Source organism: Triplophysa dalaica, chromosome 4 (assembly GCF_015846415.1).
Source record: "Triplophysa dalaica isolate WHDGS20190420 chromosome 4, ASM1584641v1, whole genome shotgun sequence".
NCBI classification, from domain to species: domain Eukaryota; kingdom Metazoa; phylum Chordata; class Actinopteri; order Cypriniformes; family Nemacheilidae; genus Triplophysa; species Triplophysa dalaica.
In genome coordinates this window covers 23,593,658-23,610,344 of record NC_079545.1, presented here as the reverse complement: position 1 = coordinate 23,610,344, position 16,687 = coordinate 23,593,658, and the positions used below count along the sequence as shown (strand labels likewise).

Below are 16,687 nucleotides of genomic sequence, written 5' to 3'. Positions count from 1 at the left end.
AAATTACGACACTTCCCGAGACCCTGTATGACACACCTAAGTAACTACCGGTCCTGTCTGATTTTATACCCATACCGTACCATTTCCTCAAGCACAGGGAGACCGGGCGATCCCATCACCATGAAGGCATGGCTAACTGCGCCGTATGGCTAGTCTGAAGGGGGAGGGTCAGGGCTGAGCCGACAGAACCTGTTTCATTGCAGAATATTCCTGCTGCACACTTCTCTCTCTCTCTCTCTCTCTCTCTCTCTCTCCTGCAGCACACCTCTCTCTCTCTCTGTCTCTCTCTCTCTCTCCTGCTGCACACCCCTCTCTCTCTATCTCTATCTCGCTCGCGCGCTCTCTCTCTCTCTCTCTCTCTCTATCCTGCTGAACACTCTCTCTCTCTCTCTCTCTCTCTCTCTTGCTGCACACCTCTCTCTCTCTCTCTCTCTCTCTCTCTCTCTCTCTTCTCTCTATGTCGCTCGCGCTCTTTCTCTCTCTGCAGAATGCGCACTGCATTAAGGGATGGGCAGAACGCCGGGCTTTTCAGATAAAGCAGGACGATCTCTTTTGCATGCAAACTGTGACGAGATTTTATCACTGATAAGGCATTTTCAGACCTCTTCTGAGCTCTCAAGTTTCTGCAAAGTGCCTTGAGAGTCGCCTTTAATAGTATTTTTTTACAAAGAAAAAACTATCCACTGAGAACCAAAAGCTAGATCTAGCCATCTACACACTATTCCCGTCTTGAATAGCTCCAATCCCCTGTATTGTATTACTCTCAACGAGAGCTTAAGCGCTGAGTTGTTGACTCCGTGAGTACAAAATTCTTTAATCCATTTTGGGAAAATGGCAAAGGATGAGAAGAAGAGCGAATGGAAGGAGTTCTTCTGGAACCCAAGAACCGGCGAGTTCTGCGGTCGGACCGCCGGCAGTTGGGGTAAGTCGATTGTCAAAGAGCATTTTAGGCTACATCACGTATATTTTCAATTTAAAGCACATTTGTGCGCTTATAAACATGTAATAATGTGCCAACTTCTAATCGTTCTAGCGAACGTCACTTTGTGAATTCAAGGGATTTGTCGCTGTCCGAGGTGCTGAAACTCGATTAAAATAAGCCCTGTGCCCGCGCGCTGCACTTCTGCATTTACAGAAATGCGTCACATACCTTTTCACGTCAACTCCGCTTTTAACCGCATTTATTTGCCTCGCCAAATGTTTATCTTAGTTTACTGAATAAAATGCTTGAATATTGAAAATATTCCTGCAGATAGTTGCATGGGCCTCATTACTCGAAGAACATCATGAAAGAAATCCAGAATGCGTTTATCTATGGATGCGCTTGAACGCTGCTAAATCTATGTGCAATCGATTCCACGCGTCAGAATTTCCTTGCTTCATTGACGTTTATGTCCTCTGAACCTCTTCAAACTTTTAAAACATACTCCTATGCTAACTGTCTATTTAATTCTGCCTTAAATTTCACAAAGTACAAGTGGACAATTTAGATTATTGTGCATATTGTCTTTTGCACTGACATTAAATTTAATTAAACTAGCCAAAGGCCATTTTGAGAGTTTGTGTGGGGGGATGTGAATTAGTGTGAGGTAATCCTCTTCTAATAGGCTCATTGGTCGCCTTGGTGAAGCTAATGGAGTCTATTAAAAGGCCATATTTTAATATAGGAAGTGAGGGCATCTTTCAATCAGGATGTGATGGGATTAAACTGTGGCACTGCGGAACTGCCCCTCTGCAATCTATAACTCATCTGTCAGTGTTACTGTGTGTTTGTGTGTGAGTGTGTGTGAGTGTGTGTGAGTGTGAGTGTGCGTGCGTGTGTGTGTGCTTGAGTGGGAGAAATGCTAAATGACTGTATGCAAGACTTTCATCTATGCCAGCACATTTTGCTCTAGGGAACTCAGTGTCTTGCACTTTATGACTTTGCGTGTGAGCTCAGTATAGGATGCTCTGAGGACTAGCTGCCTAGTTAAGACAGTGCACACTAAGACTCTTTAATTAGTCTATTTTTGTCTGTGCCCAAACCAAAGTGACGCCGGGTATGCTTAGATTCTTTAACAAAGTACATCCTCATTACTGGAGCTTAATTGTGACCTATCGAGGACGGTGAACACTTGTGTCTTTAAATAAAATGTATCTGGGGTTGCTTTTAGGTGTTGTGGCCTTCTGGGTCGGACATCAGATTACACAAAATAAACCACAGATCAAATTATACGCTTAGATGTTCTGAGATGCACTTTCTGGCTGCTATCTATACTTATTAATTTATGCACAGAGCCAAAGCAAAACATTGATATTCAGAAATGGAAGTGGACAGATTGTTCCCTTTGATCAAGGGTTTCTGTTCCTCTGAAGCTGTGTTTGATAGTATGGCAGCCTATTAGGTTTGATGGATTTAGCAACTGATGAATTAGATTAGAAAAGAATGGAGGTGGGCAGATCTAAAGAGACGGTTTGTGGGGTTCTTGTCTGCGCTAATGAATGAGAACACACAAGCATCAGATCACACCAGGACACACTGCTGCTCTCTGTCAGATTGAGTTTGAAAGTGGTACGATGACTTTCATCATGATGAGAGAGATAGAGAAACAGAAGCACACAGATAGTGTATCACTCTCACTGTGTGCAACATTTACCACATGCACACAGACTGCAAAATACAAGAGCAAGCACAGCTAATGAGGATACATTACCACATTTTTGCCCTCAAACCAAGTTGTGCGAGTAATTTTTCTAGGTATTTAGTATCCTCATACCTTTTACAGAGGGAGGCTGATATGTTTAGGCATCGTGATACAGCCAGTTCTCAAGCTGTGAGGCTAAGTACTGCTTAAAGAGGTTTGATCATTTAGGATAGGGTGATTTAGAGAGCAACATATACACACCTTTTTTGTTCTCACTTTCTCTCACACATCACTTGCATCCTTTTTCACTCTCTTTTGTTTTGTGTTTAGAAATTAACAAACAGTCTCTGTGTTATTCGCCAGTAGTGTCCTGTGTGTGTAATTCTAGCCTGTAGTGACCTCCCTGTTATCGGTCAGTGAAAGCCTGTCTGTGCGGAGAGCTTTAGGAGGCAGAAGAACAGAGATCCGATACCTCCCTCCTTATCATTAGGCAACCTGATCAGCTGTCCCCAGGGGCCTCACTTCTTGGTGCTCAGGTGTCCTGTAAAGCTTAATGAGCTCTCCTCGGGCATATGGGCTCTTGCTTTCCACCAAAGCACAAGAGAAACACAACACAAACACACACATACACATACTCACAAAGACAAATATTTGAAGGACATGCATGGAGGTGTCCAACAACCCCATGGGCTACACTGCATGTCTTTAAGGAATGATGCATTCTGGTCTGTTTAAAATGGTAGACTGTTTTATGTGTTCGTGAGAAGAAATAAGATTTAAGAGGCGGATGGGATACTAAAAACCTTATATTGTTTTATTTAACAATATTATTTACATGTAATTTCATTCTGTGAAACAAGTGTCCTATATTGTACATGATATACATTATATCCATGTGTAGTTGATACGTGTATTATATAATACATATTTGATATATTTAGTAATAAAACTGTTAAATATAAACTAAAATGCTGAAAATCAACTAAAGCATCTACAAAAGACTGTTTACTGTGTGTACATCAAATTAAATCACATTGACGTCTTGTAAATACAGTTCATGGGTATCTTTGTCAGTATTTATTTATCTTATGTGAATTGTTTGTCCTTACTGTTTCTCAAACTTGGAGAAAGGCACAAGGCACAAATAAACCTTTGTGGTTTGTGTAGATGAAGATGTGTGGTCATAAGACAACCTAAGGTGGGAAACGCTCCCACAGACAGTATTCAAAATGGCTGCCTCTATGTCATTAGCATCAGTTTATGCTACAAACAAAACTATAGGCTGGCTTTCAAATACAATACTATGAAATATTTGTTCATATTTGTTCATATTGTTTAAAAACATTTGTTGATGTTATTGTATAATGTCAAATATCATCACATCAGGTAAGAATGGATGTGCTGACTAGTAACATTACACAGCGCAGAGTACAGTATATTGACTTCTACATATGACCACTAGATCAGTGGTTCTCAACAGAGGGGCCCACAAGGTGGCCTTAAGATGACTAATTTTAAATTTAAATAAAAAAAAAGCATTTAAATAAATTAAATCTAAAACTCCACCATTCATCCTCTTTCCACCTGCTTTCCCCTGCCTATGCCCCTGAGCAGAGGAGACATTCAAACTAGACTTGTCTTAAAGCATGTTTTATTTTAGGAATTATTTATCAATAATATTAAATAATATATTCTATTCATATTTTAATTGTTGCTGTTGTTTTATTTTAGTTACAAAAATATTTTTGATGTAAATAAGCATAGCAGATGTTTCTCATGTATGGACTGTTTTGAGGAGTTTGCTCTTGAGGATTTCTTTAGATGTTAAATATAGGCCTGCGTGTGTGTGTTTAGGTCTGATCCTGTTGTTTTATCTGGCATTCTACTTTTTCCTGGCCTGCTTATTCGTTCTCACCATGTATGTAATGCTGCAGACACTTGACGACCACAGACCAACATACCAGGACAGACTTGCAACTCCAGGTACACTCAAGCAAGACTTCCCATCATCATCACTGAACACAGTGTAATTTGTCAATTATAGTCACACACTCTGTGTCTCTTCCTTCCTGTCATTCTTTTCTTCTTTTAGGCATGGTGATAAGACCTAGGGGAGATCAACTTGAACTTACTTACACCTTACAGTACACAGAGACCTGGGAAAGATACGTCCAGGCCCTCAATAATTTCCTGTCTCGTGAGTAACATACAGCTGGATTTACATTTACATTTAAGCATATAACAGACGCTTTTATCCAAAGCAACTTAAAAGAGGCGAGGAAACTGGATGTGTGTGTTTGTGTGGGAAAGAACACAGAGTTCCCTTTCTGTCGGTCTCTCGACGTTGTGTCGAGAACGACAGATGGGGTTCGCCCTTGAGAACCAATCAACTCTGACTACTATAGAAAAGGCCAATGAAATTGCAGTATTCCTTTTCCTCATTCATTTTGTTCTTCAGAGCCTTCACTCATGACTACGAACAAAACAAATTCAACGAAATCTTCTTCTTCTTCTACATTATACATTGACCTTCCCGTGGGCATCTCGGCGGTTCCGGAGGTGTTAGAGATTTTTTCTAAAAAGGTCCTTTTCAGAACTGAGCATTCTCCAGCGCGGCATGTCCCGCTGTTCCCTTTGGTGCGGCACTCTCATCGAGGAGGGGGATGGACACAATCGCTGCGTTAGGTGTCTGGGCATCCAGCACGCTGAAGCAGCGTTCGTTGACACATCTTGCCCGCACAGCGGGCAGATTGTCATTTAGAAGTTGCGGTCACGGGTGGCTTTCTTCCTACGGGAACCAGCCACCATTTCGTCTGCTACCCGGGCCGTGACGTCGGTGGCTAAGGCCCCGAAGTCCGCCTGTGTTAGCAACGTTAGTGATGTGGGGACCTCTGCGAACGTAAACCCGCCAGCCAAGTGCTCACGGGCCGATCGTACCCCGATTCGCTCTTCTGAACGTTCCACAACCAGCGGTGGCATACCGTCCGGATCCTCAGGCACGCACTGGGAAACGATGCGTGAAGTAGACTAGATGTCGCTCGCAGCATCGGACGGAGACTGGCATCCGACTCTGACGAATCCGAGCTCCCCCCCCCCAGGGGGACGAGCTCAGGAGGAAGCAGAAGTGATGTCAGCCATGCTAACCCGGGGATACGTGGTTCCTGAGGTCGGAGCGCGGTGCAAACATCGCCCACCCCGGGTGCCATTTTTTTCCCGGAGGTGCATGAGGAGCTGTGTAAAACTTGGAGTGCTCCACTCACGGCCCGCTCCAGTCAAACCAGCTCCGACTCCCTTACTTCCCTCGATGGTGGGGCAGCCAAACGCTACGTCGAGATCCCCCGGGTGGAACGTGCCGCAGACAGCTGCCATCTGGGGGAATCGGCCACACCTACAGTCCAAAGCGTGTAGGACTTCGGCATCACTGGTGTCGAAGGCTTGCGCTGCCGCGGGCCAGGCTGCCTCCTCTCTCTACGCCATGGCCATCCTGAAGGTCCGCCAGGCCAAGCTGTTGAGAGAGCTCCACGAGGGTAAGGCCGACCCGGGTATAATGCTGGATCTACGTGCCGCTACTGACAGCACTCTACAGGCGACCAAGGTGGCAGCACGGGCACTGGGTCGGGCGATGTCCACGGTAGTGGTCCAGGAGAGACACCCCCGACTGTACCTTGCGCAGAAGAGTGACACCGAGAACGTCCGCTTTCTTGATGCACCCGTCTCGCAGGGTGGGTTGTTGGTAACACTGCCGAGGACTGCACTCAGCAGTTTTTGATGGTGAAGAAGCAGACAGTGGCAATTAGCCACATTTTACTGCGCCGCGACTCGGCCGCCTAAAGGCCTTCGATATCCCACGTGACGTCTGCTTCCCATCAGCCCAGGACACCTTCGACATCGGCTGCGGTTCCTGTGCCCCCAGAAGCACCCCGGAAGCGGAGGTAGAGGGGGAAACCTCCACCCCATCAGCAACCTTCTCGAGAGAAGGGACACTGACGGAAAGACCCTAGGGAGAACAAAATCGGGCCTGACCTTCACAGCCACAGCTCTGATCGGTCAGCACGGGACGGCTCCTGCCTCGTCACCAAAGCCGAACCCTTTTCAGGGCCTGGCGCACACTTACTCACAGAGTTTTTCTCATGCCCTGGCGAGGCGTAGAGCTGTACACACACGACAGCTGCCACCACTCTCAAACCGACAGTGCGTGCAGCTGTCCCGCCAGGCAGGCAAAAAGACGGAGCCAACTTTCCCTCCGGGGACCCCCGTGACATATGGTTAGCTCCGGCAGCCAACGATCCACCCCTCGTGGAAATGATGAAGCAGACCGTCCCCATTGGTCCCCCTGTCACAGTCCCTGGGAGCTCGAGACCTGCCCACACTGTCTCGGTGGCTAATGGCGGTCCGTCTTGGTTACTCGATCCAGTTCGCCAGAGACTCTCCCAAGTTTCGGGTCATCCTCTCTCCCTCTGTCAGAGGCAGGGACACCTCCGTACTTCGGGTAGAGGTCACCACTCTTCTGGCGAAACAGGTATCGAGTTCGTCCCTCAAAACCAAAATGTTCAGTGGGTTACAGCACGCACTTCATCGTTCCAAAAAAATGGTTCCCACTCCTGCTGACACATGAGCTTCCCCAGGTGGACCTCCAACTCGCGGTTAACTACTCAGTCTGCACGTGCCATGCATTCTCTTTCAAGGACGAGACCATACCTATGTCCACCATATTCCTCCCCACGGGCAGGAGGTGGCCTCTGCAGCGAATCCCTAATTAAGGAAGTTGCGCTTACCCCGGTGTAAACCCGAGCCGGATGGCCTCTCGCCGTGAAAGGTTACCGGTCAGGGCTGCACCCATCTTTCTCCAAGAAAGCTCTGGAACCCCCCGACCACCACACTGAAAGGTTACAGTTTTGCGAATGCTTCGAGCTGACACGCCCAGGCCTGTTACCGTCACTTGTGACGCGATACAGCGTTGTGGTGTTTTCCATAGGCAACCCCATCTGTCGTTCTCGACACAACGTGGAGAGACCGACAGAGAGGAACGTCTTGGTAACGTCTGTAACCTCAGTTACGAGACGTTGTGTCCCTTATGCCACAAACACGTATCGTATTCTGATGCAGTCGTGAGAGGCTCTCAGGCTCTTCAGAACAAGAGGTAAATGAATGCTGCACGCTGGCTTCCTTTTATACCGGACATCCGGGGGGCCAGAGACCGGCATGCAAATTTCATTTGCCAAATTTCATTTTTGCTTTTCTACAGTAGTCAGAGTTGATTGGTTCTCAAGGGCGAACCCCATCTGTCGTTCTCGACACAACGTCTTGTTCCCTCAATCAGGGAACTGAGGTTACAGACGTAACCAAGACGTTTGTCACCGTGTTTATTTATAAAGTACATTTAAAGCAACAGAATTTAAAATGGAACTTTAAGCTGGATTTAAAAGTTAAAGAGTGGGTGGAGCTAATGTTGATTGAGAAACTGATCATGTAAATTCCTCTTTGTCCTCTTTGTTTGTTTATGCAGCTTACAACGATACAGTCCAGAGCCAGAAGAATATCGATTGTAAACAAGATCAGTACTTTATCCAGGAGGACAGTGGAAGTTTGAAAAACTTTCCAAAGCGCTCCTGCCAGTTCAAACGCTCCATCTTGGAAGAATGCTCGGGTATATCGGATCGTTTCTATGGTTACGACAATGGAAAGCCCTGCGTCATCATCAAGATCAACCGTGTAAGACATAGAATAGACAGATGGATAAATGAGTGAAATATATGTGTCAAAAACATTTTCCATTATCTCTATCCAATAATGGAAAAGTTCAGCAAGTTTTACAAGAGAAATAAGATTAGAATAAAGAAGAAGAAGTACAGACAGCAAGTCATAATCATAAAATACATATTTATCTTGCTGAAGGAATCTATTGAGAATCTATAACTATCTATTGAGATCATGAGTATATCACTGTGCATTACCCATCTTCCATTGGCTGCCCAACAAACAAATATGTACGCACACATAGTTTTTGAGATTTTATTTATTTCCTTTGCAGTAATACATTACCTTACAGTGTAAATTGCATACAGTTACTATAAGGATTCTGCTAAGAAAATTGTCAATGAAAACAATTAACAATCAATATGTCAATCCAGACCCGGCAAAAATGTTACAATATTAATTCAGGTACTATTATTATCAGCTTTTAACCTCCTATCAAAGTTTTTCTTAAGTGCTCACCATGTATATTAAAATAAAGTCCTCGAATGCCATTTTAACTGCAATGATACCAAATGCATAGGAAAAGAGAGAGAGAGCGAGAGACTATCTCTGGATATAGAGACATGAAAGCACTGTTGAACAAGTACACTGAAAAGGACAAAAGGGACATTCATATAAATAAGGTATTTATTAAATAATATAAATATCAAATAATTTTAAAATGATTATCTAGAAAATATTTAACTGTTTAATGTCACGGTTCACAAATCTAAATCTAGTAATCGAGACAGTAACAAACTCTGCTTTTTACTTTACAACCACACAAGTATTAACAGTATATGATGACACTGAGCTGAAACTAACTTCAGCCCAGACAAAAACAACGGCTGGACAGTTTAAAACATATTATTTATCATATGTCCACAAATCCATTGATTGATCTGTCTATTTACATGTCTGTACATCTATCTTTCTTTTTGTTTTTGCAGGTTATCGGTATGTTACCTGGGAAAGACAAGCAGGCTCCTTTCGTCACATGTGGTGCTAAGGTAAGAGTGTCATGTCCCTTGCCCTCTGTCACACACTCTCTCGCTCTCCTTATCTTTTACTCCTTTAGAAAAGGATTGATTTCAGATTAAAGTTACATGAGCCATTCAAAGCAGCCTGATTACATTAGCTTGTAATAGGAACTAAGAAAAGCTCCCATGATAGACTTGTTGGTAGTAACTGACATGCCAAACGTTAAAGGAAAAGTTCACCTCAAAATCTAAATTGTGTTATTTTTACTCACCCACATGACGTTCATCATGTTTGAAGACCTCCCGGCATCTTCGGAACAAAAATAAAGATATTTTGGGTGACATCCTAGAAATTTCCAGGCCTCCCAATAGTCATGATGGTTATAGTTGGTGTAATAGGGATTGCACATACCTGAGTATAAATGTATAGGATAATGCAATGTAAGTCGCTTTGGATAAAAGCGTCTGCCAAATGCATAAATGTAAATGTCAAGGGCCAGAAATGTAAGACATAGTTGAACTGCTCCATTCGCTTATAGTGGCTCAATTGAATTTTTTTGAAAAGTCAAGAATACTTTATGTGCGAAAAAATAAATAAATAACGATTTAAATCTATATATTCTCAAACCGAATGTGCATGCGTCGAAGTGCACTCGTGAGCGAGCACCATAGACTGAAAAGACAGAGTATAATATATCGAGAGGTCTTAAAACATGTTGAACATCATGTGGGTAAGTAAATAGAACACCATTTTGATTTTGAGGTAAACTTTTCCTTCAAACAAACATGAACGAATTGTAACTTTATTTGAAAGTTTTCGGACGTTTTTCCTTTTACATGTTTGTTGCTTCATCACTCCTCCATAATGCCTTTGCCTGTTTTCTCTTTTGTTATAATTTACTTTGTAATTTTCAGTGTTTTTTCAACATTTGTTGTTTTATACCATTGCCCTTCATCTTTTTTTTTTTTTTGTGTGTTTTCCATTTCTTCTGTACCTCCGTTTTTGTCAGAAATACAAAAAGGGGCAAGATGAGTGGGTAAGAATAATGGACTGTGCCACTGGTTTGATAGAGACTTACAGTAGAATCTAAAATCAACAAAGTGATAAATCACCCAAATGACTTTCTTCTGAAGAACACAAAAGAGGCTAATTTGAAGAATGTTGGCAACTGAACCACGGTGGTACCCATCGACTTGCAATGGTTCTGTGTCCATACAATAGAAGTGAATGAGTACCGGCATTGTTCAGATGCCACACACTTCTTTTGTAGAGAGAAAATCATAGAGGTTTGAAAAGATAAGAGGGCTAATAAATGATTTTGGGTTGAACTATCACTTTAACAGAGGCATAGAATGTATATTATACAGTTTTGTTACAGGGCTGGAATGAAATAAAAAAATTAGTGTCTAGCATTAGTCTTAGTGACAGAAGATAAAATGATCGTATTCTAGAACTTAGTTTAGGAATAGAAGTGTTGGTATAAGAACTGGGTGATACCCACAGATTGAGATAAACTCACAAAGTCTTACCCTTGTAGGCTGATGACTCAGATAAACTCGGCCTACTGGAGTACTATCCTCCCAATGGCACCTTCAACCTAATGTACTACCCTTACTATGGCAAGAAATCCCAGGTACAACATGCACACATGAACAACACTGCTGAAAACACACAGACAAACATCTTGTACATTTACCTAGGAAAACATTTTTCTTTAAATCATATCCAGTGATTTTCTTTGTTCTATTCTGTTTCTCTCGCTCTTCTCAGGTAAACTATTCCCAGCCTCTAGTAGCCATTAAGTTCCTCAACATAACCAAAAATGAGGATGTCAATGTGGAGTGCAGAATCAATGCGAACAACATTCCTGAGGGCACTGAACGGGACAAGTTTGCTGGACGTGTTTCCTTTAAACTGAGGGTCAACTCCATTTAGTAAACAGAAAGTTTAGTTTTTTGTTTTTCACATACACGCACACACAAGCACACACCATCTAACATCTGCGCAGCAGTCACAGAGAGACAGGCCATAAATCCTTAGCACTGAAAGAGCAAAGAATAATGCATTTAAAATATCAAAATAATAATTTTTGCTGAAAACCCCCAAAACTGACAGCATTAGCGATTTTGTGGAGAGTTAGCATGCTTGTGTTGTTGTGTGCATTTCGGTGTGTACTGTACATCAGTGTGTACTCTAAATATGCCGGGTCAAAAAGGGACAAACCCAATCGTTGGGTTATAAATTAACCTACGCTCAGCTTCTTCAACCAAAAATGTTGCATTATTTCAACCTAGGCTTGGTTCAAATATAGACATGTTGGTTAATTTATAACTGAACATTTGTCCCTTAGAGTGTGTATGTTTGCATGTGTGAATTAAAATGTTATTTATTTTCAGAAATGCAAACTTGAATTGCATGCTCAGTAGGGAGAGCTATTCATAAATAAAATTATATATTATTATGACGATATAAAAGCAAAAGGAGGTTTCATTTTGTAAAGTGGAGAAAAAAGCAGCACCTGATATGAGACAATGTTGCTGTCATGTGCATCTGTAAATTAGGAGATTAATTATTAAGTATATACTGTAAAAAATATTCCAGAGCAAATTTTACTGGCATGATCTTGTACGTGTTTGGAGTGTCTAAAATCTTTATGTGTATTAGTTCTGAAGAGTCCAGTTAAACCCGTCCACCATCTATTTTTATAGCTAGAGACTACATTTTACACCAACTTGTAGATACGGCACATGATAAACATCAGATAACACTCCTCCCACTACACACACACACACACACACACACATAGGTTAAACTCTCTTTCGTTCACACAAACATTTCTGTATTCCTATAAATTTCTGCAATTCTGTCAGTTTGTACTATTATTTAATGAAGTGTGTCTTCACGTTTCATTTATCGTGAGGCGTGTCTATTTAAGTTTGTTTATATATAAATAGATCTTTTTTGCATGTGTTTTCCATGGTGAGGGTATATGACATTTTGTATTGATACTAACCGATGGCTTATAGATGACAGCAGACATCTATAGGTACAAAAATGGGTTGAAATGTGTGTTTGAGATGTGTGTAAGAATATGTGTGAATTCCTGCACTTAGATTTATTTGAATTTGTTTTTTGTTTCATGTTTAACATCTTTGTGCACGATTTACTTTTGAGTTTATTTTTGAATGTAATGTTAATGTTGCAAAGACGTAGACATAGCTTACTTAACAGCAGGATCAGCAGGCGTATGTATTTGCTGATAAGAAAGGCTGAAGTGAAACCAAACAGGTCCTCACTTTGCATGAGTCAATAAAACATAAAAATATCACCCATCTCATTTTTCACCTTTTGTTTTAAACTCATCCCAGCTCATGTCACATACAGTATGTGGAGTCCATGAAAAAGTTGTTTGAGGTTTCCTGTCAGGCAGAGAGCTGATCACTCATTTGAATGTAAACACAGCTGGTGTGTGTCATAGTCATTCTCATATGAGTACACTCTACACAATGCCCTAATCCTTCAATCCCATTGGATAATCCTAACATGGAACGGTTGCTTAACACCAACATTTGTCCATATCTTGTCACAACATTACATTTACATCATCAGGAGAATAATATACAATTGCATGTAACTAACATATCTACAAAGTCATATTTAATTCAGTAACAAAATGTCAATAAGTCTCATTCATGTGAGTGCGTACGTGCGTGCGTGTGTGTACTTTATGTAATGCAAGTGACCTCCAGTATTTTTGTGTTACATATTTTATGTGTGTGTGTTTGTGCAGTAGAGTTATGTGATCCAGCAGAGAAAGGATAAAACCCTAAATTAAATATTAATTAACATCAGATCACATGTCATTACAATTAACTATTACAGTAGTTCTCTGAAAGAAATCCACATTAATATTATTTATTATTCTATTTGTCTAGTAACACGCTGTTGACACAGTTTCCAAACAAAACTATAAGGAATGCAGATTTTGCTGCATGCAATCTATTAAATAATGATTATTGTATACAATATAAACAGCGCCCCTGTTGGAACAGTTGCGTTGGGCCTCTCCTATGCCACCATGTTTCATTCGTGAACTGCACAAGTTAGTTTAAATATATATTCTTCTGAAAAGAATTACATTTATATTTTGTATCCATTTTTTTTTTGAAAGGTGGATTACAAATATGACAAATGTATAATCTATTTATATAAATAGCCTATAGAGGTGAGAATGGCTTTATTTATATAAAACATGCAATATGGAAAATGTTAAATATTTTCAAAGAACCTATATTTTCTATGTTATCGATGAAAAGCATGTACTGTTAAACCAGGGAATTATAAGGTAGATTTTATGCTTAACAGCGCTTGTGGCTGTTGAGGCCAAGAATGTATAATTTATGGTCGCTTTATTGCTTGGATCCAATAGTGAACATACCAAAGTGTGTGCAACGCTTCACATGTGCTTCAAAACCTTGCAAATGACATTGACAATATAAAGACAATTATTATTTCATTATGGGCTGTTTTTATAAAACTAATTTGTGAACAGATTATCAAAGTTAATATAAGAGAGCTTTTTGAAACACTAATGGGTTCTGTAAGTTATGTATATGAAGAATATTAAAAAGTATAGTTATGTTGTGGTTTGGATTGTGTGAAGTAAGGTGGTTACTGTAGAACAGCACCAGCTTCACTTTAACAGCATGCACGTCAAAACCACAACTGCAGAATACATTCTGTTATAGCTCAAAACAATGTGATTCAGACAGTAGTTCAGACACATTCTGAAAACTGATGTTTGATGAACAATAAAATCCTAAAACTGTTATTTAATTTAAAACTGTATTATCTTCGTTCTTATTTAACTATGTTATGTATGTTTAACCTTAAACTAACATGTTAAAATAAAAAGCAATAAAATGTGATTGCAACGAAAATACTCTTTCTTCTTATCAATATAAAAAATTATAAAAGCTTCATTTATTAACTGGATAACATATCCATTTAATAACATTGTCACTGCATTGACAGTGACACAAAGAATGAACATCGTTCTCTTAAACATTCTTCTTTTTCATCAAATACTAACACTAACACATGTAAATACTTTCCTTTCCTTTGTTTTTTTTTTTTATACTAAACAAATTATATAATGATTGATTATTGTTTTAGTAAACCATTAGTAAAATTGTTCAGTGAACCATTTGAAAGACAAAAACATTTAGTGTGTCCTTCCAAAAGTTTCCTATGTTGTGAGGCAATTTTTGTCACGGAATTGTAGGACAAAGGACCTACACAAATATAAACACACTCATTTTGGTAAAGAAAAGTATACATGCAATGACGCTGTACCGGGGAGGGGGCGTGGTCAGCTCGAAATGCATTGTTAAGTCCACATTGAATTTTGCACCACTCAATGCACTGTGTGTAAATGAAAATGCCATCCCAAATGTTCATCCTGTTAATGTTAATGCATTTAGGGAAAATGAAATTAGAACTTTCTTTTTGCTACAGTTTTGCTTGACTATCTTAAACATATATAATAAATCCGGGGAATGCATTTTCATTTTAATTTTGCAATTTAAAGAGCGTTAAAAATATCAATTTATATAACATATTAAAACTAGTGTAGGAACTGACAAATGTAATTGATATAATTGAATTTTTATTTTCATTTTGCACTTAATGTTGCACATATGTTTTTTGAAATGTATATTTAGATACACAATTGCATTGTCATTTTACATACTGCATTGCCATTTTGCAAATTATATTTCAAATTGTATATAGCAACCTATATGCTTCCATAGAAAAGTAGCATTAGGATACTTGTGTATCTAAAATTTATTTATAAAGAGCAGAGTTAATTAATACCCACACATTCATCTGGCCCATATAAGCATAGTATATGCAAATACGTATTTCATTTATATTGTGCTTAGTTTTGCTTTCATAGATTATGCTTGTGTACACTAAGGGCAGTCATTCTGGCATTGAGTAAACACAAAGCTATTTGTTGGTGCAAAGTCACCATCATGGCCAATTTTACTGGGATAAATGCAGATAATTCTGTGGACCTTGATCTATTTGTAGGAAGAGTTCCTGGAATTATTAAACCTGTGACGTAATGATGCTGGGCGACACCTATTGAGGTAAATATATGTTCTGCAGTGTTGGGAGTCAGTGTATGAAAAAACCAAGATCAATTTGTTCACTAAAAAGATAAAGTATCACTAATGAAATTATTGAAGATAATTTTTTATTCTTTTAATTCTCCATCAAATTGTACATTTAAGTTTATTTACAGTGGTAACCAGCTTAAAATTTCACAAAATATAAAGCTAGAAAACCTTTAGTGCATAACAAATACAGTAGTCTTTCAATATGAAACGTTTCAATGAGGTTTTGGAGTATGTGTTACTTTGTTTTGCACAAATATAGGCTATAAAACAGGTTAATAAACCGAAAGGCTTATTAAACAAGCCAAATAGAGTTTTGTATTCAATAATGCCAGCGGGTTCGTGTAAGAGTTGCTTTAAGTGTAAATATATAAATGTCTTGTGAGGAAAACCTTTTAAAGGATCAACTGTATTTATAAAAAAACATCATGAATGTACAGTCACTTATATTGAATTTAAAGAACACCTTATCATTGGGCACTTAAAAGACATTTAATGTTTAGCAAAATTTGAACATTTCATAAACATATGCATGAGGTCATGGATGACGAGCTGCCATATTTGTTCTTTGTTCATTGTTTGTTCTTTGGGTGCGTTTTACAGGATTGGGTTTAAGGGAGGTTGTTGAGCGGCAAGCCATAAAACTTATATCCATATCATAATAAATATGTTTATGTACATGATCAACGATGAACAGAGTCACATACTCTCATTTTTGCGATGTCTGCATTGCTGTATCTATTTTTTAGTTCGTACCTTTTTTTATTAAAAATCTCTACTGTACATATATTATTTAATGAAATCGGAATTTAATTAACAAATAATGTTTTCAATATACACTTAATATTTTCCATGAATTCTAATAGCAATACTTGAGTTACTCAGATTTACTTACTTACATTTACTCAATTTAAACAGTATATTTTATTGATTTTACAACTTTAAAAATGTACTAAATTTCATGAGTACAAATTGTCTCACGTAAAATCACAACCAGATTTTTTAACCAGTGTATATTCAAAATTATTTGGATTTTAGTTTTTTAGGCTTTCTGCATCCTTTGCTTATCTATTTTGGAAAAACAGCCGTACTGTTAATAGAATGTGTGTTAATATTGTTTTGATCTTTGATTGGTCATTAGAACAAAATATGTGCACATGGCTT

General features: G+C 39.4%; 1 protein-coding gene across 1 annotated transcript; it reads left to right on the top strand.

Annotated features, from left to right (window-relative positions):
* The first annotated feature begins 514 nt into the window (after positions 1-514).
* atp1b2b (ATPase Na+/K+ transporting subunit beta 2b) lies at positions 515-14,269 on the top strand. Its single transcript, XM_056747350.1, has 7 exons — positions 515-922; positions 4,479-4,607; positions 4,717-4,821; positions 8,131-8,336; positions 9,311-9,370; positions 10,879-10,974; positions 11,112-14,269. The coding sequence occupies exons 1-7, from the start codon at positions 832-834 to the stop codon at positions 11,274-11,276; spliced, it is 852 nt and encodes a 283-aa protein (XP_056603328.1). The 5' UTR covers positions 515-831; the 3' UTR covers positions 11,277-14,269.
* Positions 14,270-16,687: the final 2,418 nt, after the last annotated feature.

What these genes read in the sequence shown, in the direction of transcription:
- atp1b2b (XM_056747350.1), top strand. Translation starts at nt 832, where the DNA reads ATGGCAAAGGATGAGAAGAAGAGCGAATGGAAGGAGTTCTTCTGGAAC. An exon ending in GGACAGACTTGCAACTCCAG is followed by an intron (nt 4,608 to 4,716) that starts GTACACTCAAGC and finishes TTCTTCTTTTAG; the next exon opens with GCATGGTGATAAGACCTAGG. An exon ending in ACTATGGCAAGAAATCCCAG is followed by an intron (nt 10,975 to 11,111) that starts GTACAACATGCA and finishes CGCTCTTCTCAG; the next exon opens with GTAAACTATTCCCAGCCTCT.